The 27566-nt window shown below is 45.3% G+C and overlaps 1 protein-coding gene across 1 annotated transcript; it reads right to left on the reverse strand.

Moving 5' to 3' along the window:
- Positions 1–714: 714 nt before the first annotated feature.
- Positions 715–22868, reverse strand: Chmp1 (charged multivesicular body protein 1). Its single transcript, XM_084590438.1, has 6 exons — positions 22669–22868; positions 21649–21746; positions 16079–16294; positions 9611–9762; positions 7223–7298; positions 715–1367 (listed from the first exon to the last, which is right to left on the reverse strand). Exons 1-6 carry the CDS (start codon positions 22685–22687, stop codon positions 1326–1328), a joined length of 603 nt encoding a protein of 200 aa, XP_084446564.1. The 5' UTR covers positions 22688–22868; the 3' UTR covers positions 715–1325.
- Positions 22869–27566: the final 4698 nt, after the last annotated feature.

The following is a 27566-nucleotide window of genomic DNA, read 5'->3' on the forward strand; positions in this document are numbered from 1 at the left end:
GGGTGCAACGCGACATCATTAATGGCTCTCGTTTGTCGGCTTCCCTTGTGGATTCTTTTTCACGTCCATTCACTTTTCTGCACACTTAATCAGTAACCTTTTAGTTGTGCCTTTATTATCCCATAAATTCTCACTACCATACAGTTGTAGGATACTGCATTATGTGAAAGACCACCCAACAGGAATATAAATCCCCGCTTGAGCCAAGTTGTACAAACATGCCTACATGGCGTAGCAGCAGCGAGTCTAACTCGGGACCAAAGGGCCTTGAAAGGATTTTACCCTCTGATCTCAAAGGTGAGGCCCGAGTTGGCAGCCCTTGCCAACTCGGTCATGTCATCTGTTCTCATGACATCACAGAACATGACCGCCAGTCAGCACGTGGCCATGTCACCTAACAACTACAATCTGCTGGAGTCATGAACATGATTTTTTTGCTCACAACGCCGCCATTGGATCTTCTGGAGAACGTGGCTGAAAACCTGTTTTTTTATCAATAGCTGCAGAGTCAGATTGGCATGAGTAAATAGGCAACAACAACACTGGCTATTAAAGGTTATAATCAGGATAGATTACACTTCCACTACCCTTTCTCCTGTCCTCTCCTGCACATTTTTCCCATCTTCCTACTCCAATCGTTAAACTGTGATGTTTTCAGTGAAAGTTCGCTTAAGCTCACTCATTTAAGAGTTACACAGAAATAAAAGCCAGAGACACCGTGCAATTAAAACTGCAAAAGCTTTCTTTATTTTCTTGAAGATGGTTGATGCAGTAACAGCTCTTGTTAGTACCATCAAGTTCCTTCTATACATGCCACAGAAACTGAACTGACCAGATCAGACCACAAGGCCTTCTATGGTTGGATTAACCAAACGTGTGAGCTCGATACTATTCAGGCCTGGGGATCAGTGAAGCTTCCTGGAAGCCTCACACGGCCAATCCAGTGGAGAAACTCAAAGCGCAGCACTCGTGCACAGAACAACAATGATCACAACAAAAACACACATTCTCAAGTGGGTGTATTCAGGCGCGAAACTCCTCAAGAATTTTCTATGTACATGAGAATAAAATAAACCGAAAATTGGAACATACTACAAAAAGCCGAGACCTAACTGGGCTCCCAGGTCTCGCATTCCCTGCGCTGCTTTCAAAGAATATAGGATTACTGGAGCTACAGAAGCCACATGTCTTGATGTGCGAAGCCTTGTCGCCTCTGACAGAAAGTGCACAAAAAAAAAAAAAAAAGAACAAAGTTGTGCAGCGAATGAACAGGGTTGTTCCCCGACTGGGCCCCAGGTGGTGTGAATTCAAGGCATGCTGGTCCGTCACAGCTGTCGAAGCTTGGCAAGGCGCTGTGTAAGCTCGTCCTGAAGAGCAAGGAAATGCAAACAGGTAGGTCAGGTATCTGCGACCCTACTCAGAAGCACTCTGGAAATGACCAAGAAGAGAACATTCCAAAGGAGCAGAAAATGCCCGTGTAAACCCGTGTTATAAAGGTAGTTTCAACTACCTGTCGATTCAACTGAAAATAGTACAGCTTCCTCAATTCCACTGTATTACATGGCAGCTGACTGCATTCACATGGTATGTTTCATACATGGCAGCTTTCTTGGCCCTTTTTCTCTCAATTAAGTGGGCACACCATATGTGTTGAAATGAAAGATTAAAAATGTACTTGCATTTTGCATTTACTACTTTAAGCACTCATCTTATATTGTGTGGCTTTTTGTGCTTCTGTAATCTTTTACTGCAATTTCAGTGCATGTCAATGCTTATATACCATAGTTGGACATTGTACACAGCCAAGGAAAGCACAGGTATATTTGGATTCAGTACTGTTTTTCCGATACTGCCTCATGTGATACTTCTCCAAGTGTTCATGTCCTCGGCATATTCACTTCATGAAAGTTGTAGATATTGCCACATAGTTTTGTTGTTTGTTTACTCATGCTTAATACCAGGCGTTGCCAAGTTTAATAGTTTCCTTTGTAGTGCAAGGTATGTCAAGGTTAAGTTCAAAAGATCACAACCACACATGAATGCTTCCACAAGAGCAGCGAGAATTCAGCACTTCAACAACTGCTGAATACGTTTTTTTCTGCTATCCCCACAGCCAAGTTATACAGTTCTTTTGCAGGTGCAAGTCGGCCCAATAACCTATTTCCTTCAAAAGCCTCCTGGTGCCTTCTTGACTATCTGGTGGAGGTGTGGGAATGTGCATGTCCTTATTGATGCCCCAATTGCATTAACTGCCACCAACGTTCAATGGTTAACCATGATCCCAAAGAAATGTAATAGTTTGAACTATAGTGCCTAGAATATACTGGCTAGTGTGACGAGCGCCGGCGCTTCCCTATGGGCGAGGATGGCGCTATTTGCAATGAAAGCCAATCGTTAGCGGCAGAGAGCGCTGCTTGTCGGGAGGGTGCCACCTGAGCAGACGACGCAGTTTTCTCTCTTCAGAATACGGCAATCTGTTGGTGTTGTGCGTGCGTGTTAAACCTGCTTCTGCGCGTCTTTTGCTTTCACGAAGGTGCAGTAGTTTATTTACGGTGTAGGTGTTTGCTCATGCGAGTCGTTCCGCACTTCTACCTGCTCGGCGACGATTGCATCGGGTTTTTTTCTTTTCTCGTTTTGTGCGCGCATTCTGTGCTCACCTGTATCCCTTCTTTTTTTACTGCGTCGCCAGTGGTGAAGCGCGGTTCCCTATTGTTGTTTCCCCAGTGCCTCTCACTAGACTGCAGAGAAAAATGCCAAAAAGAAAGCGGTGGTGCACAGAGAAGACTTGCTTTTTTGGCAAACGGGGCTACCGCTAGAACAAGGAGCGTACGTATTACTGCGCTATCTGATGCTACGTAAGTACGCATTCTGTACAATGGGAACGAAGCATCGATAGAAATGACGGAAGGTAAACGGCAACTGCTTTTGTTGGCGAGAAACATTTTTAGAGCATGCAGTTATATTCACAAGGATGCAAACCTGGGCGAGTCGGTAACGGTGCTCCATGGCAGTGTGTAGCACAAAGAGTGTACACAGGCGCTACAGACAGCACCTGTGTTGTTTACTTTTTCTGTGTCCCTCGATTGTCCTTTTGCGCTACACATATGTCATATGGATGCAGTTATATATTAGGCGCATGTTTCACCGTAAGCGCGGCATTACCAACGAGCTTCATTGCGATTAACCGGCCCATCTCGTGCATATTGTGTATCTGAGAAAAAAAAAAAAACTTTGTCAGCTTTTTCATTCAAAAGATGATGACTTCGGCAAAGCCTTGTGCAATCGCAGGCCGCGATGTACCTTAATTAGCCGCTCTAAGTAAAGGTTCCTCGTTTGTGTTCTGCAGTTTTTTTTATTTATTTATTTTTTTATTCAAATACCTCATTGGCTACGATTGGAGTTATTATGTGAGGGGGGTTACATAACTGGGGTGCGAAACAGAAGCATGTAGAAGATGGTTATTTTAACATCGTTATTTTCAAAGCGTTAACATTATACCCTCCACACCTGGTGCCCAAGATGGCACCAAAAAGGAAGGAAAGAAACATATATGCGAGCAGCAACCAGCTCGTAAACGCCATAAGCGGGACGCAGGGACTGGACCCGGCGATTCGGGCTCGGAAATCAACGAGGGCTCCTGTTTTCTCGAAGCTGGCTTTCAAGACTGCAACGACTCCTCCGGCTCCAGTGAAGCGGGCATTGTGGGTGAACAGAGTGGCAGCTGCAGGCCACACTGCAGACACATAACCACCACGGAGGCCGTCATCCGTTTGAGGACACTCTCATTCCGGTTACATGGATGCGGATACCTTCCGTGGATGACAGCCTAGCTTATGCTTAAGACCCAATAACTTTGAAAAGATGAAGGTTGACCTTGCATTACAACTTTTTGGAGATGAGGTTATTAAAGGACTTTTTTTGCACCGGCGGCATGTGGAGAATATATACACTCGGGTGCAACCAACAGAAGACTTCGTCAAGCTAATCAATCGCCTGATACGAGTAATGACCTCCAGGATAACCAAGCGTGCACTTAAGCCGGGTAGCCCAGACATGCGTTTCTTGGAAGACTTTTTAGGATATCTGGACAAGTGGGAAGAACATATGCCAGCATTGCCTTCCACTCGCATTGTCACCTTTGATTAAACATGCTGCCTTCGTTCTATTAAACTGAATCTGCGTTTCGTGACTTGTATTCTTTGAGTTTGAATTCGTCCAAACGCGAAAGCTCTCATGTGCGTTTACCGGGTTAGCGTGTGGCTCACGTACCGATTGAGCTTTCAAGTTCGAGCAATCTGCACAAAGCAATTCGATACTAATGTTAGCATGTTAAAACGTTATATCAATCCTAAGCTCCTGAAATAGCTCTAAAACAAAGTATTAAACGTGAGCCAAAGCAACGCGCAGCTCCCTTTCCAACTCTCAGCAGCGCGGCGCAATGTGCGCGAGAAGCCGGCTCGCACCCTCTCGCACCACAGCGCCGCTATGCGGCCGCCGGCGGCTTTCATTGCTATTCGAGCCATCCCAGCCGGCGCGCTCGACACACTAGTCAGTATATTCTAGGCACTATATTTGAACATACAGCAACACTCAATGGCCATGCTCACTATAAAAGTGTGGTATTTGCTTTGGATGAGTCTGCCTGAGTCTGGTATAAAAACCAGACATACTGGTTAACCCTCTGGTCAAGCAAGAGCATATAAAGACATTTACAAGTGTCATCTGCAAAGAGAGGGCTGAACTGAGGGCTGCACCCACATGTTCAACAGTTCAATGAGTCCGTCATAATTTATACAGATACAGAAGAAATGAAACATCTCCTCATAGGTGCCAAGCTTGAAATGATGGAGGACAAAAAAGTAAAGGTACTGATGCGAGGCGTCAAGAATCAACTGTTGGTAGGCCTCGTACCCAAACATCAGCAAACAGTAGAGTTAATTCAAGAAGCGTCCCCTAGGGAAAAGGAAAATGCGATGCCTGATTGCAGTGATGCTGGCTACATTCTTCGTCACCACCGATACAGACGAACTGGCCACTGTGGTTTTGCTATCAACGCTCCACGATGACGCATCAGCGAATGATGGTAAGAAATCGACGACTACCAGCTCAGAGGAGAGTACATGGTGTCAGACCATCGGTCCCGCTCCCCACTGCCACTCAGCCTGTGATTTTCATCGCCAGGGTGCATCTATGCTGTGGCTGTGTGAAGGAGTCCTCTAGCCCCTGAAGGGGAAACTGAAGGGAGCAACCTTTGGAGGTGATGTTTCACAGCGAAATAACGAAAATCCTCTGCTGCTACTGATGCTGCAAAAATTACCACGCTGCTGCACAAGACAACGACATCAACGATGATGTGATCAGACTTAGAAACAATACCGCTGCTCGGCGAAATAACAACAGTACACAATCAAGTAGGGAACAGACAGCAAGACCAACATGTGATGCTAGAACATAAACAATACACCATGAGGTGCCTATCAATGGTCACGCGGTTACTGCCTTGGTGGACAATCGAGTTCACTACTTGACAACCCTGCAGAAGTGCTCTCACAATGTGATTTTGGGCATGGACTTCCTGAGAAAATATCGAGTGATCATCAACATTCCTTCCATGCTCATTAAGCTTTCAATGAACAGAGCCATAACTGTCAGGACAACTTTGAAGTATCATATTGCTCGAGATCTCCTCAGTGAAAAGTGTAACTCATTGATCAAGCGTCACATTGTCCCCATGGTTATCACACCAAGGGTATCGAGACTGCAGAAGGCATTGTTAGGAGACTTGCACAGTTGCTCTTAGACTGAGGACTCGGCATCGCCTGTTTTCAAAAGGGACAAGCTCAAATGCTAGTGGCGAATTTCACCAAAAAGAACAGCAGCATCTCGGTAAAGTGACCTAGAATGATTTGGAACAATGTGGAAGAATTCGCACATGACTGCAATCATTTGACATAAACCTCAGCTCATCTTGCGCTACAGAGAAAGTGATAAAGCCCCAACCAGTGGCACCGAGCGTGAAAAAACAAACAGAACAAAGCTACACAGCAATGTTAATCTACAGGTTGTGTCAGCTGAGCTGGATAAAAATTTTAAAACAAAAACAAAGTGTTCTCCTGAATTTAGGTCTAGAATGTTCCTAGCAGGTATGTAAAGTACTGGCAGGCATATGTTTTTTGTTTCGTCTAATTTAGTAATTAAGGCTTATGGGAGAGGCCTTTGTCCTGCAGTGGGCATACTATGGTTGATGATGATGATGACTGTTAATTAAATGGCATTAATTATCTCAATTTTTAATCACAGCTTTAAATGACAGCAGGCTCCGCATGCCTGAATGCATCACGGTTACAGCGCTCGCATCTGCGACTTAACGCACTGCCAGTTTCACGACTTCAGCGCTGTGTACTAACAGGGCTTCGCATTGCAGCTGGTTCCAAGATAAGCACCAGTGGCTGCTGATAGTGAGCACTTTTGTTACACCAAAATTAAATCGGAGTGACAGCAATGGAAATGGCCAACGTTACCCACTGATAAAGATACGGTTTTTAATGCACACGCCCAAGTACTGAAGGGCTGAACAGAATATGCATTTGAGACGTCCCAATGGATTTCGATTTTGGTACTGAAGCAACCAAGCTAGAGGCTGCGATACACTAAGAGCAGAGCATAGCATGCTTGAGAAATATTTCACCAATTGCCAACAAATGTAGGAAGACCTAAACTGATTTCAGCTTCAGAATTTTAGAATATAAAGAACTTGCATGTTTGTAGGAGTAACTGTCACTGCCTCCTAACTTGTCAGGTACAGCAGGTCTTTTTTTGTTTGTTTTTAACTGCAGCGAGCGATGGTTTGTGCACCTTAATTGCAGAGGAAAAGTCAGAAGCGCTTGTGAAACAGTTGTGAGCCTACAACCTCGCATCCTGAGATTATGACAACATAGCAAGTGTGCTCTTGAAAGTACGGATTACATTTCGGCCAGTGATCTTACTATACGTGCTATGTCGTTAGCATCACAGCTTACAGGTTCATCCTTTATCGAAGTTCAAAGAACAAGTATGTAAAAAAAATAATGATGTTGTGATTAATTGCATCCACAATTCAATAGTACTAAATTACCAATTTAAGATTAGGAGATTTATTATGTGTTCTTTAGAAATGAAGGACAGCAGCAGGAGACTGCTTTGGGAGCCCTTCCATGCTTCCGCTGGCTGTACCAGTGCTCACCTGTTCTGTGGAGGCTGCTGTCGACTGGCCGATGGTGCTGTTTACACCCTGTGGCAGCTCCATGTTCAACTCCAGGCTGCAACGGTAGAGCGTACAGTACAAGGACAACATTACACATAAAAGAATTTAAAAAATAATAATAGCGAGAATGAAAGCCAGGGCAATCACCAACACCATGCTTTGATGAGATTTAATTCTAAGGCCCATGCCCAACTAGTGAAAGGTTTAGTAGAGCGTACATCTGACACATTTGACCGAACAAAGCTGCATTTAGTGCGCTAGCGCTAAAACTCCTGATCTCAGATTCTGCCGAAGTTCGAGGGTCCAAAGCCCCTCCTTGACCTTAAAAGAAAATAAAATATTTTATGGCTGCGAGTAATGGTGGCTGCAGCCGAACACCTTGCATGATCTAAATGCGAGCCTCTCAGGCTGCACTTTGGTTGTCTTCATAAATGTCCATCTGTGTAAAATGGATCCTGAATGCACCACTATTGCACTGCCCTTTTAGTGTGCGTTAAAAGGTCTTAAGTCCCAACATTTTATACTGTGCTATACCACTAAGGCCACCAATCACCAATTTCCTCAATGTTTGCCTGAAGCCTGCTTGACCTTGAAAACAGAGCCTCGAACCATAACTGAAGTGAAACCCAATGTGCCAGTGCAGCTAATCTGCATCTGGCTTATAATTACAGACGATTTAGTAATTTTTTTCTGATGATGATGATGGCTTTTAACAGAGCTAGAGTGGCATGAGCACAATGTAATTGGGAAAAATTCATAATAGTGAGGTGTGTTTATAACCGGCAAGCAAATAAATTATGCTCATTCTTCTGAAATGTTCGGTATTTTGGCATTTGTATTTGTACTAGCACTTGCAGATTGCAGATATAAGCATTTTGGCAAGGATTTCCAAAAAGTTAGTAAATATTAAAAATTTGTCAATGTGAGGATTGTAGTAATGAGATTTCATTGTAGGCGGTTTAGTCTGAGTGACCGTATTAGTCAGCTAATGCAGTGCATGCGGTAGCATGTTTAACCAGGTGAGAAGCTTGCATTTTCGAGGAATCATCCGGTGGATAGAGCACCTTTTGAGGGTATGCTCGGCTTCCCCATGCACATTTATCATGGCATTTTGAAAGGATTCTTTGAAAAGACACAGCATACTTTGCCACACCCTTCTCCAAAGTATTTGACAACTAGTTAAGAATGGTGGAGAAAAATATTTGAGAAAGTTTTGCTGTCTCACTCCTGCCTCACACCCCCAAATCACACCATCTCTGAAGTGACTTTTCATACTATAGGTCAAGGATTACAGTGAAGCACGCAGTGCGGTGAATTCGAGATTTTCTAATATTTGGACAATTCCGAACAACGGTTTTTCGAAATGAATATGAACCGAACAACAAACATATTCGATTCATATTTTGAAATTTCGAATAGTATTTGAAAACTCTTCGTGCTAACCCTATTTTAAGTACCCAGGTGACTCAGCTGGCAACGGCACTGCCGCTGACTGCATCTTGCTTATGTCAAAGGTCAGTTTTGGTCTATAAAACACTGCCATTAATGGGCTATAATAGCGTAGCACACTGAGACCAACGCCAAGAATTGCATTCACCAAAATGGCCTTTGCATGAGGTCTGTAAATGCGTGCAGCCATATAGTATATCTACTGTGGATGTTGTTGACATAACACCTTATAGTATTCTGGTGAAACAAGGTATCTTTTTTTTTTTTTTTTTTGTGCAGATGCTTAGTACTGCACAAAAATATTACCGACTGCTTACATTAATAATTAAAGACGATCAAGTAAAAAGATTTACATTTTAAATCTATTCTTTGTTTCCTCAGACAGGTCAGACGGAGCATGCTTCTCATTCCAAGGGCAACACAAATGACTTGACTTTGGCAAGTCTCACAGTTGAAGCGTTACTTCTTGTGCAAAGACCATAGTCAGGTGCACATAATTGAAAGAAAGGCCCAGCAATGAAGTAAGCGTTAAATTTCAAGGACAGGAGCACTGAGTCTTCACCAAAATTTGCTAGTTTCAAGGTGTCACTCGTGCCAAAAATGTACCAAATAGACAGTGTGAGTCATACATTCCGGGTCAAAGCAGCACTCCTTTTACATCATAGTAGGCTTTACAGTGCAGCAATTAGGTAACAATGCACTTTGTGCACTACTACGTCCTGGCAAACCGACAACAGCAGTGAATCGGAAAAAGAGTGTCCCAGCTGCCAGAGAACACACGTGCATTGCCATGGAAAGCTGCTCACATGTTCCCAAGCCTCTATAATGTACAAAGCTAAAACTGTGGCAAAATCATCTTGAGCCAGAATTAATTTAGAGGATCAAAAGAGGGTTGCCGTTGGAGCCACGGGCACTCACCCGGCTTCGTCGGCTACCTGCTGCATGAGGCCCTCCACCTCATGCTGGGGTGCCGTCACCGTGGTGGTGGAGCTCATGGTGTCCTCCATGCACGATGCCTGCACGTCCAGGTCTTCAAACTGCTTCTCAAACTTGTCCATCAGCCCAGAAATCTGTGAAAGGGACATGGAAGCGAAGGGCATGCTTAGAATGAGAGGGTGCTAACGGCAGAAACCCAGTGGCAGAGGCCTACAGAAAGACAAAAAGTGCAACAGCGTGTGTGCATGCGTGGCACTTCTGCTTTGTGGCACCTACCCCGAGTAAAAAAAAACACTGTGTGGCAGTCTTTAATGCTAAATGAATATTGACATTTCAACAGAACTGGCCATCTGGTTAGGCACAATAATTATTGTACTAAACTCCGAGGAGTCTCCAACCAAACCTTTTTAATTTTAAAAGTCTTGGTGTTTCAGAACCAATTCGGCGTTTTCTCCAGGGCTGACAGGGCAGCAAAGATACAGCCATAAAAAAAAAAAGAATAGACGCCAATGACTGCGCCCGCATAGTCCTGCAATGCGACTTCTCAACCTCACGTCAATGTTTATTCGCTATGCTTCACTCCTCCCTTCTCCCCTTCTCTTTGCAAGGCAATTGTCACCCTGTCGCCTCTTAGGAAGAAGCTGAGGCAGCCTCGAAGCGTTGGGACTTTTAAAATTGACAAGTTTTGGTTGTAGCTGCCCCCCAGTTTACAATGGTCTTCAATGCTGCACTGAGAACAGGACAAAACAGGCATGCATGGCTACTGAGTATACAGAGATAAACACACTGGACACTTTGCCAGTACAAACCCATTAAATAAAAGAATGCTACTACCTTGTGTAAGACAGATGTATGAGTGGCCTGCCTAAATGAATGAAACATCAACGCTCCCCTTCTTTGGTTGAACCAACTCATAGCAAAGAATTGTGAAGGGACGAGGACAAAGCGCTGTGCTCGTGTGTGAAACATATGGAACGCGAGGATGACGAAGTGTGTGTGGTTCATGCTGGGCACCACTGGCCTGAAGTCCCGAAGTTGTTTGTCAGCACTCTTGTCAGCTACCCCTATGTAAATATCTGTAAAATACATCCACTCTTTGTGTGCGTGCATGCACGTTACACTATTGGTTGGAGATGCTGGGTAGCCTACAGCAAGCACAGAACTTGACAGCGGTTTTCACCTTCCCGGCTCTTTAGCCATGCCCAGCAATGGGGCAGCACCATCGGTTTTCCCCACCCTGGCTATCATAATTGCCCACCCGCGTGATCCCGGAACCTTTAATGGAGTGGACAGTGCTGATGTGGAGGACTGGCTCACTGTTTACGAGCGCGTGAGCGCACACAACAGGTGGGACCCGACCATGAAGTTGGCTAACGTCCTTTTCTACCTGACGGACACTGCAAGGGTCTGGTTCGAGACACATGAGGATGAACTAACCAGTTGGGACCTCTGCAAACGGAAGCTTTCTAACTTGTTTGGCAAGCCAATCGGACGTCAGCTGGCTGTGAAGAAGGAGCTTGCATGCCGAGCACAATCGTCTACAGAGTCGTACGTGTCATACATTCAGGACATATTGGCCGTCTACATGAAAGTTGACACCCCTATGACAGAGAGTGATAAAGTTGATCATGTATTGAAGGGAACAGTAGACAACGCCTTCAACTTGCTCGTGTACAAGGACTGCGGAATGGTTGACACGATTCTAAAAGAATGCCGCCGATATGAACAAGCGAAAAGCCGCCGTATTTCCTCTCAGTTCACGCGGCTGCCGAACACGGCTGCGAAGTCGTCCTATGTGAACTCAATCCCACCTTGACCTCTGCCAACATCTCACTTGTGCGCCGGGAACTAGAAGTAGTGTCTCCCACAGTTTCCCAACTATTGGTACCGGACAGGGCCCCTACAGTATCCCTTATAAGAATTCACCAATCTCTGGATCCAACCTATATGCTCCATTAGCTCCCGAGATGCTCGCCGTATGTCCCCGATACTTGGTTCTGGACATCCGTACTACCCTCGCCGTAGCAACAACAGATGAGTGGAGAACACCTGACAACAGGCCTATCTGCTTTCACTGCTCCCAAGTCAGTCCCATCTCTTGACACTGCCGAACTCGTCCATCATCGACATACCACCACTACCCGGATTCTGTCGATTCCCGCCGCTCTTCATCACCCTCTGAACAGCAATTCTGAAGCTCTGACGCTCAGACTCTGCCCGCCAACCGTTCGTCGTCGCCCTACCGCCGCCGTTCTCAGTCGCCCCGATCTCGCCGCCCGTCATCTCCTGACCCGTATGCTCGATGTTGTTCAAAAAACTGACAGTTGCAGCGTCTGGAGGTGATGCTGCTCTGACGACCCGACCCGAAAACCCTCCAACTCTCCAGGCCCGACAGAACATGCTTAGTGTCGACATGGACGGGATCCGTTACAGTTCTGATCGACACCGGAGTGCACGTTTCCATTATAAATGCCAGTCTCCGCCTTCGCCTAAGAAAAGTACTCACTCCTACCCCCTCAGCTGTTGTCCGTGTCGCTGATGGTGGTATTTCTGTTGCCGTTGGAATGTGTACAGCTCGTATTTCAATCGCGGGCCGTTATAATTCTGTTCTCTTCACTGTCCTTGAACACCGCCCTCATGACCTAATCCTCGGCCTTGGCTTTCTCTATGAACATTCTGCCCTCATTGATTGTGCCACAAGTGTTGTTCAGCTCGACCTATCTTTTACGGAGGAGCAGCTAGATACAGTTGTGCACCGCCTATGTACTGTCGATTTTCTCTGCTTGGACCCCGAAGCCGTCACATATGTAGCGTTCTCGTCCGTCCCACCAGTCCCCGACGGCCAGTACATCGTTTCTCCAGCCCTTGATGAACCTCTCGCACGGAACGTTGCCCTTGCGCATACCGTGGTCACTATGTTTGCCAATCAACTCTCCCTTCCGGTCCTCAACTTTGCATCACACGTTCAGCCGCTTCCTCAAGGCATGTTGCTCGCCACGCTGTGCCCTGCTTCCGAATGCATTGTATCAGCTGTTATAGGTTGCGTACCCCCTTGGCGAACCACCACATGTCAGATGTCCCACCATCTGACGAATACATAAAAATGATTGCTTCTGACCTCTTACCAGCACAAACTCACTACCTCAGACATCTTCTTTCCTCTTTTCGCGACATCTTTGACTTCAATAACCACCCTTTGGCTCGGACCTCTGTGGTTACGCATCACATAAACACCAGTGATGCTGCTTCGATTCACAGACATCCGTATAGAGTGTCCAGTATAGAACGCAACATCATTCAGCTGGAGGTGGACAAGATGCTTACCAAAGGCATCATAGAGCCCTCGGCGAGCCCTTCAGCCTCATCAGTTGTCCTTGTTAAAAAGAATGACGGGAGTTGGCGCTTCTGCGTTGATTACCGGCACCTCAATGGCATCACGAAAAAGGACGTGTATCCTCTCCCAAGGATCAATGACGCGTTGGATTGTCTTCACGGAGCCCAATTTTTCTCTTCCATCGACCTTCGAACCCGGTAAGTGGCAATAGCTGTTGATGACAAAGGCCATGAATAGACCACATTCGTCACACTGGACAGATTATATCAGTTTACAGTCATGCTGTTCGGTTTCTGCAATGCACCAGTCACCTTCGAGCGAATGATGGACTCCTTGCTTCGGTGCTTTAAATGGATTACATGCCTGTGTTACCTCAATGACGTTGTGGTTTTTTTTCGTCCACATTTTCCACGCACCTCGAAAGACTGACCAGCATTTTTTCCGTCTTCCGTAAAGACAGGTAGCAGCTCAACTCGTACAAATGCCAATTCAGGCGCTGCCAACTCACAATCCTTGGGCCTCTTGTCGATGCTTATGGTGTCTGCCCAGATCCTGCTAAACTTCAAGTTGCCAAGGACTTCCCTCTTCCTTGATGGTCTACGGATGTGCGAAGCTTTGTTGGCTTGTGCTCCTATTTTCGACGTTACATCAAAAATTTCGCTCCCGTCGCCCGTCCCCTCACCGACCTCCTTAAGAAAGACACCCCTTTTACCTGGGGCCCTGCCCAAGTAAACTAATTTTCTTCACTTACCCACTTGCTCACCTCCTGTATTGGCCTACTTCAACCTGTCGGCCCCAACTGAAGTTCGCACAGATGCCAGCGTTACCCTCAGCGGTGCCCCCTCGGACCCTTAACTCAAACTCTTTGTTCTTCGCGATGAGATCCTATACCGCCGAAACCTTTGCCCTGACACACATCTGCTCCTGCTTGACGTTCCCCTGCGTCTCCGCTCGTCTGTCCTTAGGGAACTACATGACCTTCCCATCGCGGGCCACCTCGGTGTCTCACGAGAGTATGATTGGGTCCGACGCCACTTCTTTGGCTTGGTCTATACCGTAGTGTTCAGCGTTACATTGCCAGCTGCGACCTCTGTCAATGCAGGAAGCGCCCATCTACTTTGCCTGCTGGCCTTCTGTAGCCTATCGACGTACCCCTGGAACCATTCCATCGGACTAGACATCCTCGAACCTTTTCCAACGTCCAGTGCCGGCAACCACTAGACCACTGTTGCGACTGACTACGCCACTCGGTACTCTATCATGTGTGTATTACCATCCAGTTGTGCCACCGATGTCGCCGATTTTCTGATACAAAATGTCATCCTTCACCATGGTGCTCCACGCCAATTGTTGACGGATTGTGGCCGCTGCTTTTTGTCTTGGGTAGTTGATGACATACTCCAGTCCTGTTCCACACAGCATAAGCTCACTACAGCGTACTATCCTCATGAACGGGCTCACTGAGCGGCTGAACAGGACCCTGACTGACATGCTATCTATGTATGTCGCGCCTGACCATCGTGATTGGGACACTGCCTTCTCCTATGTAACATTTGCTTATAATTCGTCGCGGCATGACACCACAGGCTATTCGCCTTTCTATCTTCTATTTGGTTGACATGCTGCATTGCCACTGGATACACTACTGCCACATTCTTTGACCTCGACCATGGAGTACGCACGTGACGCCATCGCCCAAGCAACTATGGCCCACGAAATAGCCCGCAACCGTCTCACCGCCTCCCAGACCTACCAGAAGTCTGTTTACGCCCGCCGGCATCGCCCCGTACACTATGCCCCAGGTTCACTCGTTCTCGCTTGGTCTCCTTCTCAGTGTGTCGGTCTTTCCGAGAAACTCCTTCATCAGTACAACGGCCCTTATCGTGTGCTCCGTCAGGTGACCAACATGGCATATGAGGTTGTCTCCCTTGATTCTATGACGTCATCCACCCGCCCTGCCACTGGCGTTGTTAACGTTGTTCGCCTCTAGCCGTACCATGCACCTGCTCTGTCTTCCACTTAGCACCGGGACGGTGCTTTCGCTGCCGGGAGTTATGTCAAGGGACAACAACGAGGACAAAGCGCTGTGCTCATATCGTACATCGACTCGTCAAGAACTACAAAGCAGCCATTTTGTGATGGCGATGATAACAGTGTGCTGCTATCATAGTCTTATTTTCGTATTCGATGCTCATGTGCAAGTCATTGGTCGGCGTTCTTTTTCCAGAAAAAGGGTGCGTTAGAATCAAGTAAATACAGTAATATACCTGCACATGGAGCAGGGTGAACAGATGGCTGTTGCCATGTCCTTTTCAGATCAATCACAGCGACCTTTCAATCACGACTGTTGAATATGGTGATGCCTTGACCATTAGGCCTACCATTGATGATGTGTGAACTGGTGTCACCGAGAGTGTTGCCTTAACAGCTGCACTCAGCCGCCAACTAGGCACAGCCACTTTTTGATGCAAGCTTTTCCCTGTCTACTACGTCAGTCAGGTGTGTACCTTGCTCAGCCAAAGATAGGCAGCATTTGAGGAAATGTAGAAGCACAAATGCTGCTGGTTTTCCCTCTTTGCAGTTTTGCCTTACGTAATATTAGTAATCACTGTTTCTGATGACTCCACTCCCTCCCTTTTTTTCACCTTATGGTGATCCTTTTTTGCCTTCAGCTGATCCTCTACATCATTTAGCCACCTCCTTCTGAGTTGTCATCTGGACTCCTTTCAGTCAACCTCAAGCTTCATCCCTTTCCTTTCAACATAGTAATCATCCTTTCTCATGACGAAGCAATCACAGGCTTCCTTCTTGGTCTTTGAAACAGGTATAAGCTGTACAGATGAGGACAAAGACCATGAATCAACAAGCCTGTGAAAAAGTTTTAGTTCCTTCTTAGATTTCTCTTTTGGTGCGAGTGACTGTGATCCTTCCTCGCATGTAGATGTTCCGGGCTGAGTCCTTTTGTGCCGCCCTGCACATCTAGTTGAGTATACTTATTTTTGCTAGTTTCATTACTTGCATGACGGCCTTCAAAAATGAGAAACTAAATGGGCCTCAGTGTCACAGCTCCAAAGTGTACACAAGTGTTGCCACACCTCATTGGCTGTGCTGCCCACCTTTTCGAGGTTCATACTCTTCATGGCGGCATCCATTGCCTTGACCACGCCAGCCATGGAGGTAGTGACCTTCTTGGTGGTGACGGCTGTCTGGACCCTGCTGGCCACTGCGTCCACGCGTGATGCCATGCGGAGGTAGTTGAGAGCCTGGTTCTTTTGCCTGATTGAGTTTTCAGCATGGATCCGTGCACCCTCCAGGTTGTTCTTCTGGATTGCCTGCACAAGCCAAAAACGATTGTGATTACGGCGAGACTACTACTTCTAAACATACTTTGCAACAGGCAGATCTCAGAGAAAAGAAAACATGGTAAATTTCATCATGCACATTAGATGCACCATTAATTCGATAAAGAAAAGAAAAGAGGTATTTAGTTTTATAATCAAGCTTGGAGACTAAAAGATTATCCACACATTACAGTCGGTGAGCAATTTCAGCCCATCTTTTTTTTGTTGCAAAATACACCTCCAGTATTTGGTTGCTGTGGTAACGCTTTTATTTTCTTGGTTATATTCACGCACAATGGCTACTGCCAATGTATTTTGTAAAAAAGATAAGGCAATTCAGTCAAACTCTGATATATCCAACTCTAACGAAATTGTGAAATAATTTGACACACAAAAAATGGCAATAGATAAACTTATCAAAAACCTGTGGGCGAAAACATTGAACCCAGGTTAGTGAGAAACTTTTTACGGGTGTGCTGGCAGTATATCTCTTGCAAGGCATTGCTATCCCTCACCTGGTTTGCATCGAAGCCGTTGCAGACAATGCTTGGGAACGAACTAGACACTGCCTATCATAAGATGAGTAATCCCGTTAGGAGTACACTCTATATAGAATAAAAGTCTATCAAAATTAAAGAAAAGTTGGATTCCACAACGTTTTCAGGTGTAGAGCATGCCATACGAGGGCTGCTGTTAGACACTAATCACACCCCTGTCACATGGCCGCTATAAAGCTATTTTAGCAAAAAGACACCTCCTCAAACGGAGTTGCATCTGCATCCACAGGTTAATGAACGATCACCTCTGAAGAAGCGGAGTTTTTTTTTTCTTGAAGCAGAGATTATCTAGCTATATTACGGCTGCAAAGCTTAGCCTCAAATCAGCAGGTACTAGCAATTATCACCAATAAATGATAAAGCAAATGCATATTGTCATATTTAAACACTATGAAAAGTTTTTTTTTATCTCACATAAGCTTCAACAGGGACAGTAAATCACACTTCCATCAGGACTGCTGCAAGTAATGGCCCATGGTAGCTGGACAAACTTGCAAACGTCACTAGTTCTCTAAATGCTGTTGAATATATATACTACAATTAATCTTCTTCAGTTTAACATTTGCATACTTAATGCTGCTAAATTTACTTAAGAAACAAAGCAGCACAGCAGCACAATAAGCTCTTGTTTTAGATCTCAAAGCACATCAGAATAAGAACGGTGTCTCCTCAGGAACCTTTATGAAGGGCAAGAGGCCACAGTCAGAACTGGGCATGGTCTTACTGATTGGTTTCCGATTGAGAAAGGGGTGAGGCAAGGCTGCATACTGTCGCCCTGCCTATTTAACCTATATGCAGAGTGCATCATGAGGAAGGCTGGTCTGGACGAGTCTTCAGCTGGAGTGAAGATTGCTGGAAAACGTATCAACAACCTTAGATATGCGGATGATACCACTTTAATGGCAGAAAGTGAAGTGGAACTCAAGAGACTTCTGATGCGCGTACAAGAAGAGAGTGAGAAGTTTGGGCTTAAACTGAACATTAAAAAGACGAAGATCATGGCGTCTTGCCCTATCAAGTCCTGGAGCATCAATGGGCAAGAAGTGGAAGCTGTGACAGATTTTCTGTTCTTGGGCGCCAAGATTACCTCTGAAGGAGACTGCAGCCATGAAATTAGGAGACGCCTGCTTCTGGGAAAGAGAGCAATGGTTAGCCTTGACCGCCTAGTAAAGAGCAGAGACATTAGTCTGCCAACCAAGATCCGTATAACATGTGCTATGGTCTTTCCAGTTGTGATGTATGGATGCGAGAGTTGGACTGTGAAGAAGGCTGACCGCCGAAGAATTGACGCGTTTGAATTGTGGTGCTGGCGAAGACTCTTAAGAGTTCCTTGGACTGCCAGAAGATCAAATCAGTCGATATTGTCGACCATAAACCCTGACTGCTCATTGGAGGGTCAAATTCTAAAGTTAAAGCTCAGCTACTTTGGTCATCTGATGAGAAGAGAGGAGTCGCTGGAGAAAGATTTGATGTTGGGAAAGGTTGAGGGTCGCCGGAGAAGGGGTAGGCAGCGAACGCGATGGTTAGATGGCATTCTCGAGGCATTGCAGATGAAGCTATGTGATGTTAAGAAGATAGTGAGAGACCGGAAAGCGTGGCGTGACATGGTCCATAGGGTCACGAAGAGTCGGACACGACTGAACGCCTGAACTGAAACAAGACGAAGATGAGAACAAGAAGGGACACATAGATGGCACTGAAGGCATACACAGCACTGTCTGCATGCCCATTCTTGTTCTCATTTTCGTCTTGTAGTACTGTGAAGGGACACATCCATTTATTTTGACAGGCTTTGTTTCAAGGACTAGTGCCATGCTTTAGATAGCATTGTTGGGAAGGGAATGCTAAACACAGATGACATCTGCAGCTTTTGAAAATCTAAAACAAAACAAATAGCATTTCCCCTTCAAAGCAATGCTGGATGAAAAGGGATATGTTCATTATAAAACAGAGTAAAAGGTTAGTTCTTTATTGCTTTAAGTTTTCCGCATGAGTAAAATGTGGTTTACTGTTAGCTCATTTCTACATTCAACACAAAGGGGCTTGTCTTGTTTTGTCAGTATGAAGTTATAAGTGGCATAAAATCACTTCCTTGAAACGTTTCTGGTGTGTGCATGATTTTCATTCTACTAACAGGGGCCTGACTAGATGTAGCTTGTGATTTAATTCCCTGTTCTAAGAAAACTGCAAGTTTTCTCGCTCTGTTTATACTGCACTAACTGCATGTAGTCATTAAATAGTATAGTTACTTTCTTGATCAGGTTGCTATGAGCTTGAGCAGCACACACACCTACTCTTTCATTGCCTTTAATGCCAACATGACATGGAACCAGAAGCATTTTAAGCTACATAGTTGAGTCGTTGCATTTGTTACATTATGTATGATGCCCCCAGTGAGCGTACTTAAGGAGTCTGTGTAAATGCTATTTTTGCTACAGCAGCCAAGATGGCATAACGCTTAATAAAGGTGGTGGATGCACGCTGTAAAGTCTTAATGTTTCCCTCTAATTTCCTTGCACTACTGCACTTCCAACATAAACAACCATTTTCAAACTGCTATGGTTGGTTGGTTGGTTTGTGGGGCTTAACGTCCCAAAGCGACTCAGGCTATGAGAGATGCCGTAGTGGAGGACTCCGGAAATTTCGACCACCTGGGGTTCTTTAACGTGCACTGACATCGCACAGCACACGGGCGCCTTGCTTTTCGCCTCCATCGAAAAGCTGCCGGCGAGGCCGGGATTTGATCCCGCGTCCTTGGGAACAGTAGTCGAGCGCCGTAACCACTGCGCCACCCCGGCGGGGTTTTCAAACTGCTATATTTTTCATGAAGTTCAGGAATTCTTGAATGATGAGCTGTTGCAGAACTGCAGTGCGAGAGTGAGTCAGCACACTGCACTGGAGATTAGTGGGTTACATCTCTGAGCAATGACTTGTTTTAGCATTTCAAGATTTTTGGCATATCTGTTCAAGTTGCAAAGGAGTGGCATAGTTTGTTGTTGAATATTATTCTAGAACAGTTCGTTGCAACCAAATAGCAGATGTATTCTGGTAGAATTTGGACCTTATATGCAAGTAAGTGTAGTTCATATACTATCAAGTGGGTGTTCATTTCTTCATATACACAAGCTTGCTAGGGGAGATGTGCATAATCTGCATTGAAGGGACCCAGAAATTACATTTATGGTAATATGCTAATACAACAAATTTACAAAGGTGGTCCCTGTGAATATTCCAGTAAATTTAAAATCTCTGTGTGGGCCCTATAACAGGAAAATAATTTCTAGAAAGTGACCGCTAGCAGCCAATTAGGGTGACATCTCACCATGCATACGTAACCACACTGTTACCATTAATGTCAAATGGGTTATTTGACTGCACCCTCTTACTGGGCACACCCAACTGATGAGGTTGGGGCATGGTGAGCGCCAACAAACCTTTTTTCATGCATGGTGGCAAGCCCCGAGTTCAATGGGGAGAGGAGGTGTCTCTTTTCGATCGTCGATACCTTCGTTGTTAGTGAAGCTAGATCAAATTTCTTTATTTCTCTGCTGTAAAGAGGACTGATTGAATAATGATTGTTTGTTCATGTTTTTTAGCTTTAATAAATAGCTTTTCATGCTTCTTAGAAAGGTGAAGGCCTGAATTATGTACAGGGTAACTTTTTTAGGCATGACAGCTTTGTGGGACTGTACACTATGCATCCATAATCCAACAGAGATGGTAAAAAAGAGTGATAAATCTGAAGAAGACATGTCTTATTGTATTCCCAGCGCTTCTCAGAGCACTCTGAGGATGTTCAGAGAATGTGATACCTTCGCAGTGAGGGTATTTATGTGAGGTAGGAATGCGAGTTTTTTATAAAATATAGTTTGAAAATTTATGCTGTTGTCTTAACAGCAGCGTAGTTTCATTTAGATACAGCAGGGTCAACATGAAAGCCTCTTGAATGAGAAAAAAACAGCTGCTGTTTTTTTGCAGAAAAAACTTAAATTCATTTCCATCTGCCTAAAAAGTAGTTTGTTTTGCGTCATTTGTATCTGTTTCTCACGTGTTGATGTGGTGGAGGATTGAAGGATTTGCATGCAATTTGAAGGTCGGCGACAAAGGCTTAATGCATCATAGACTTCAGAATTATCTTGGCTGTGGAGTTCATTTTTACGATGAACAACGTAGTGCTCACAGGACACCCTTGACACACCCTCATCCTGAACAAAGTTTCTTGCAAGGAGTGAATACAAGCGGACAAAAAATGAACAGTCCGACAGGCAATTTACCATCCTGCCGCAAACATCCAAGTTCTGCTAGGTCCTCAAAATTATCACCGCGCATAATTAGTCTATAAAAGGCCTCATGCCCATGTTGACTGAGACTAATTCCCTAAAACAAGGCAAGAAAGAGAAATATTATGCTCTTAATCTTAATTTCAATGCACAGTTGCTAGATGGCACTTCTTACCTTAACTACTGCCTTTTTAAACTCGCACATACTCATCAGCATTTGATAACAAGCTATCACAATATGTGAAGGACCACTCGACATAGACGTAATCCAGACCTTTAACCAAGACAGAAACATGCTTTCAGGTAGCATGTTTTTACTCATCCTTATCTCATCCTTCTTGAGTTTTCTTTTCAGCAGTTCATTTACTTTCAGATTCTGTCGATCTACGTGTGATGTCGAACCTGTTTGGCCAATACCAATTTTCTACCCACGCTGGCACTGCTGGGCTCCCCAATGAACAGGAGCCTCAATGCTGTTGCATTAAAACACATCTCATGATTGACTTGCCTTTTTCAGCTTGGTCTTCTCCACCTTCTCTTCCTTCTCACACTTCTTGGCATTCCTTTCCAGCTCCTTGGCCGCAAATTTGAGGTTGAACAGGTGCTCTGGTGCCAGTTTGTTAAGGATATGCATGCCATACCTTGTTAACCAAGTACTAAAAAATACTACACTACAACAATACTTGATGTGTGTTCCTTGGAAATACTGCTTGACGGGGGCCCGAAATGTTTCCGTCATCATGAAGCTTAATCAGTTTTCTTAAAAATCTGAAGTTATTAACCTTCACACTGTTCCAATGTGCGAGTTTCCATTCCGTTCTTGTAGTTACTGACTGCTTTTTTGATCACACATAAATATTTTTATCTCAAAACAGCTTTCACATGCCATTAGCACCCACTTGGTCAGGTTTCAATTACATATCAACATCCAAAACAGTCAAGCATACCAGCATACTCGTCATCGAAGCGGTTATAAAACAACTGCCTTGGAGCAGTGGGAGTGATCACCATTCAGAATGATGCCACAAGCCCCAGTTCAACGCGCATGTGCTACCATCGTAATCTGGCTGTCCGAGACCGCTACAGACTATTCTAGGGCAAGTCTTGCTTCGTAGATAGCCTTATGCGCCTCACTTTTTCGGCGTGATATCTACACAGCCGCATCGCTAGTGAATACAATGACGTCAACTCGGACTTATGGGTAGTTTCACAGCAGGCGTGTTCGTAGCCCTGTCAAGAACAGGGCAATCTTTAGTAGTATAATTACGCAGAGTCTCGGTAACCATTTCCGTAAGGCAATCACCTGAACGGGAAATCTATACGGTGGCGAAAGGAAGCTCTTACAAGCGTCCGTGAAAAAACTTGCGCGGAGTGTACTAAGGGTTTACAACATTGACGACACAAAAGGAATGCTAGTAATAACTACATTTGTAAGTGCAGTTTCTGACATGATGTGGAAATCGTGACGGGAGATCTGAAAGCTGAATGATTGTAAGCGAATGACGTAAGCTCGCGATAGAGAGGATACTTTCCATAGCCGTGGTCATTGCTTCGGTGATGAGAAGCTCCGGAGCGCTTGCTTAGCTTCAAAGTACAATAAAGAGGGCACACCGCACAACACTTCTAGCTAGGATTTATGATCAACCAGCTTGAGGGCCGTCTTCCAACGCCTTGAGGCTATCGATGGGCGAGCAGATGACGGGCTACTTGCATCTGGCAGCGCTTAGAAAGATTGGCTGGATTGGCTCAAAAAGTTACTTAAAATGACTTCGTTACATCTTGAGCATTAAAGGGCGCCCCTAGCGCCGCGCCGAGGAACCATATGTTAGCAACGCTAGCCGCTTTGTTTAAACATGAGCAGACGAACAGCAGAAGACACTGCAGGGCGCTTACAAAATTCAGCGACGATAAACGAAGTACGAACGCCAGAGGAGGCAGAGGAGGCGGCTGTAGCTCTGGCGATTGTCACGACGGACTCCAAATACATTTTTAGCGACTCAAAAACAGCCATTAGAAATTTCGCAAAAGGTAGAATTCATCAACCAGCAGCCAAAAATTTTAAATTTTTTGATTACTCTAAAAACGCACGTTCGATCAAAATTTTGTGGGTCCCCGCACACGCGGGTCATCCTGAAAACGAGGCGGCGCACCAGTATGCCCGAGGATTCGTCGTAGGCCGGGAGGTGCGTTACCCCGAACTAAGATCAGCTCGCGAGAGAGACCCTACGTACAGAGGAATTACGAATTGGTATAAAAACAACAGACTGAAATATCCGGAGCCCCACTATACACTCAGCAAATCACAACAAACACTACTTAGAAAACTTCAAACAAATACGTGCTTTAATCCGTATAAGCTAGCACAATGGTATCCAAGCGAATACAGCCCCTCATGTTCACTTTGCGGTGACCAGAGGGCAGATCTCGAACACATCATGTTTAAATGTGAAAGCATGCATCCGCCGGAGCGCCCGCAGATTACCAATTCGGAACAGTGGGAGGCCGCATTGCTTAGCTCTGATCCAAGCTGTCAACACGCAATCACGGCTTGGGCCAAGGAGGTCGTCGAGCGCCATCGAGCGATGACCACCTCTGGGGCGGCTTGAGGAGAAGCGAACTCCCACGAAGAAAGAACTTTCAAAATTCTCCTCAATAAAGTTTCCTCCTCCTCCTCCAAGACACTGCAGCACCCGAAAGCGTAAAAGTAAGCATCTCTTCCATTATTTTTTAATGAAAAGTGCAAAGACCGGCGCACATGTGAGATTATTGAAGCTGAGAAAATAGCTAGATGAAGCAGCGCTTTGCTGAGCCATGGTCGCTTCATTCTTCATTTCAGACTGATGTCATATATCTGGATATTTCTCTAAAGCATTTGACATAGAGGCATTTGATCGTGTATCCCACCAACGTCTTCTAGCCAAACTTTCATGCTTGTGCCTTGATCCCCTGATATTAAATTGGATTCGCTGCTTCCTAACTGATCGCTCTCAATTCACTGTTATCGAAAATCACCATTCTCCCACAACAAAAGCCTTCTCTAATGGGCCGCAGGGCTCGGTGCTTGGCCCACTTTAATTTTTAATCTTCATAAATGATCTTCCCTCCGACATTTCATCGACAATTCGTCTTTTCGCAGATGATTGCGTCCTGTATCGCCGCATAATTTCCAATAATGATCAGAAATTGCTACAAAGCGAACTAAACAGAATTGAAAGCTGGTGTTCCACGTGGGTAATGACGCTCAACATAGCAAAGTGCAACTTCATGCAGGTAACGCGCAAAATGAACTAACATAAACTACGCGTATTCTCTGAATTCAACCAACCTCATCCAAATCGAATCATACCGGTATCTTGGAATCCATATCACGAACAACCTTACCTGCATAGTCCGAACCACCCAGTTGCTTTCTTCCCAGTTTTAATGGGATACAGTTGGTTTCCAATGGGGCCCAACTACTTTCCTACCAGTTGCAATGGGGACCAGTTGGTTTCCAGCTTGGCCCTATATGGGGCCCAGTTGCTTTCCTCCCAGTTCCAGTGGGGACCAGTAGGTTTGCATTTCCATTCCAATGAGAACCAGTTGGTTTCCATCTATGCTCCAACGGGGACCAGTTGGTTTCTAACTGGGACCAATTAATCCCCACTAAAACCCATTGATCCCAGTAGATCCCAGTGAATCCCAGTTGCATTTCCAGTTGGAGATTTTCACCAGGGACTCATCCAAATATTGCTGTTGATGCATCGAAAACACTTGGCTTTATCAGACGTAACCTCAGTTTTTCCCCTTCTTCAATTCGCAGCCTAGCCTACAAAATTTTTGTCCGTAGTAGACTAGAATTTGCATCCCCAATTTGGAACCCACATCGAGTCTATTTAATTGAAAACCTATAGAAGCCGTCCAAAACTGCGCAGTCCACTTTATTTCCTCCAACTATGACACCCGCTCTAGAATTACCAGTATAAAATTATCTGTCGACATTGAGCCTCTCGCGCAAAGGCGTAAAATTGCCCGTTTATCATTGTTTCATAAACTGTACTATTGTGTTCCCTCACTTCGAGAGTCCCGTTTGCTCCCTCCCCTCTGAACATCGCGCCGTCTTTTCAGTTCTATGAACATTTTAAGACGCTATGGCTCCTCAAACGCATTTAATAAGTCATTCCTGCCTCTTATCACTGAAGAATAGAATTCATTACCCGAATGTATTGTAATTGAACGAGATGCTTCTAAATTCCGGCAAATGCTGTCTTTACACTTACAATCCTATTGTGCTAACTGTTGCCTTTCCGTTTTGTCATTGTATGATTCACTGTACCTGTCTGCTTGATTGATACACATGTATATTTTTTTTTCATTTGCATTGAAGACCTTACAACAATTGCTTCACCTATTTTGTTTGCTTTGACCTAAAATGTCATATCAATTGTTCCGATGTCCCCCCCGTTATGTAATACCCCTCGTAGGGGTCTTTAAGGGTCAATAAATTATGACGATGATGATGATGAAAACGCAATATATAGTTTTGAGCGGCCGGCCATCTGTCCGACCAGTTTGCTTCTTCAGTTTCACTAAACATCACACGCGTAGGTAATTTCATGTTGTGGCAATGAAACGTTGTGTTGTGGAAAGACTTCAGACCGTCGGCAGCATTGTGTGAGACGGTGGAGAACAGCGCATGCTGTGGTTTTCTGGTTGGAATCGGAAAAACGAGGCGGTTGGTTGCTGGCAAGAATTAACTCAAATAGCTGGTGGCGTTGGCGGCAGATTGAACACATTCATCTTCGCGTCGATGGTTGAGTGTTGAGTCCTCTAGTGCTGATCCGTTACGAGAATCACCGCATTGCATTCTGGACCGTCGGCATGCGATCGCTTTGTTTGCCCTCACAGAGAATTTTCTGGTACGTGCGTCGCTCAACCCGGTGTACAAAAAAGAAAGGAAAAAGAAAAGAGCGGTCAGCGGTCCTGTCACTGCTCGTCTGTCGTCACGAGTGCAGTGCTATTGTTAGGCGCTCGCCACAGCATTCCATCGGGTGCCCGCGTGAATGTGTGTGTCGCCTGCGACTACGGGGTTAAGACGACGCGTGCAAGGTGGTGATCACCTCGTCGCTGACGCTCCGCGCCGTGTCAAATTCTCCAGTCTAACCCAGTCTTCATCAAGAAAAGGAATCGCAATGAGTGAAAAGCAAGGATTGTATCGCCGCTTTTTTATTCCTTCTCGTAACCTAGCCTTGACCTTGACGCTGGGCTAGTTGTGTAAACAGCCGAAACAATTGAGGAAGAAAAATTAAATTATAAGTTATTTAACGGCCGTCAGCGAAAGCTCTGCCGTCGTCCATGTACAGTGATGTCTTACGCATCGTTAACAAGAAAAATGACACCAAAATAGGTCTCGCGAGGAGGGAAAACTGATCTGGTTAGACATGGTTCACGAGCCGACGGCGTTGGTCGAGTGGCGGGCACCTTCTAGTGCGGGTTGTTTGCAAAATGTAGCGATCGGGGTAGATGTGGGCGTGTGTATAAAGCGGTGTGTGGGCAAGTGTTGGTCTGCAGGCGACGCCAGGCGTGCTCAGCTGGCCATTGGGCAGCGTCTTGCTTCCTGCCTGATGCAGACTGCGAGTCAGCCGACGCACTTGTGTCGTTTCGCGGTAGTTGGTATTTTGAAAGCATATACTTTTGTGGGCACCCTCGGCATGCCTTCCTCGGGTGGGCTGATTCGCGGGCGGTGTTATGGGCTGAAGTGTTGCTGCGTAGGAGGCAGCGCAACGGCTCCAATATAAGGCTAACAAAATGGAAATTTCAGCGTTGCTTTAAGGTGCGCTGAGCAGGGGCATAGGTCCGGCCGCAGGCGTAGTTTTGGATGGCGCACTTGAGCGTTGCTTGTGTGTCGTGGAAAGGGCAAGCAGAATGGCTGTGTGTCGATTGTGCGCAGTGTGCAACTATAAGTGGCAAATACTATTCAAAGGAGGCCCTCCATCCAATGACGTCAGCCACGATTGTTGTGGTTAATCTCGGCAACTTCTGTGCCCACGAAACACATAACGTCTAATAAACTTCTTTAAACAGCTCTGGAAGGCTACAAACATCTTGCTCTAGAACAAAACGTCTCACAGACGTCGATGGAAAGAAGTTTCCTGGAAAACTTCTTCAGCACGTCTATACTAAGACGCCTTTTTAAAGACGTCTCAGATATGTCTTTTTGGAGACGTCACTTAGATATTTTTCCAAAGACCTCGCAGCGATGTTTATTCAGAAACGTTTCACAAATACTATTGTAGAAAGGGTTTACTAACTTCTAAAAGTCCACAAAAAATACTCCATGTTTCACCTGTTCAGAATGCTGAATCCCTATTCAAAGAATGTTCACGAATCACAGCAAACGTTTTCTACGCATGGTTTATTGTAGCCACGGAATTAAACAATAATTAC

This window comes from Amblyomma maculatum, chromosome 1 (genome assembly GCF_055883805.1).
Source record: "Amblyomma maculatum isolate TAMU_Amacu chromosome 1, ASM5588380v1, whole genome shotgun sequence".
NCBI classification, from domain to species: domain Eukaryota; kingdom Metazoa; phylum Arthropoda; class Arachnida; order Ixodida; family Ixodidae; genus Amblyomma; species Amblyomma maculatum.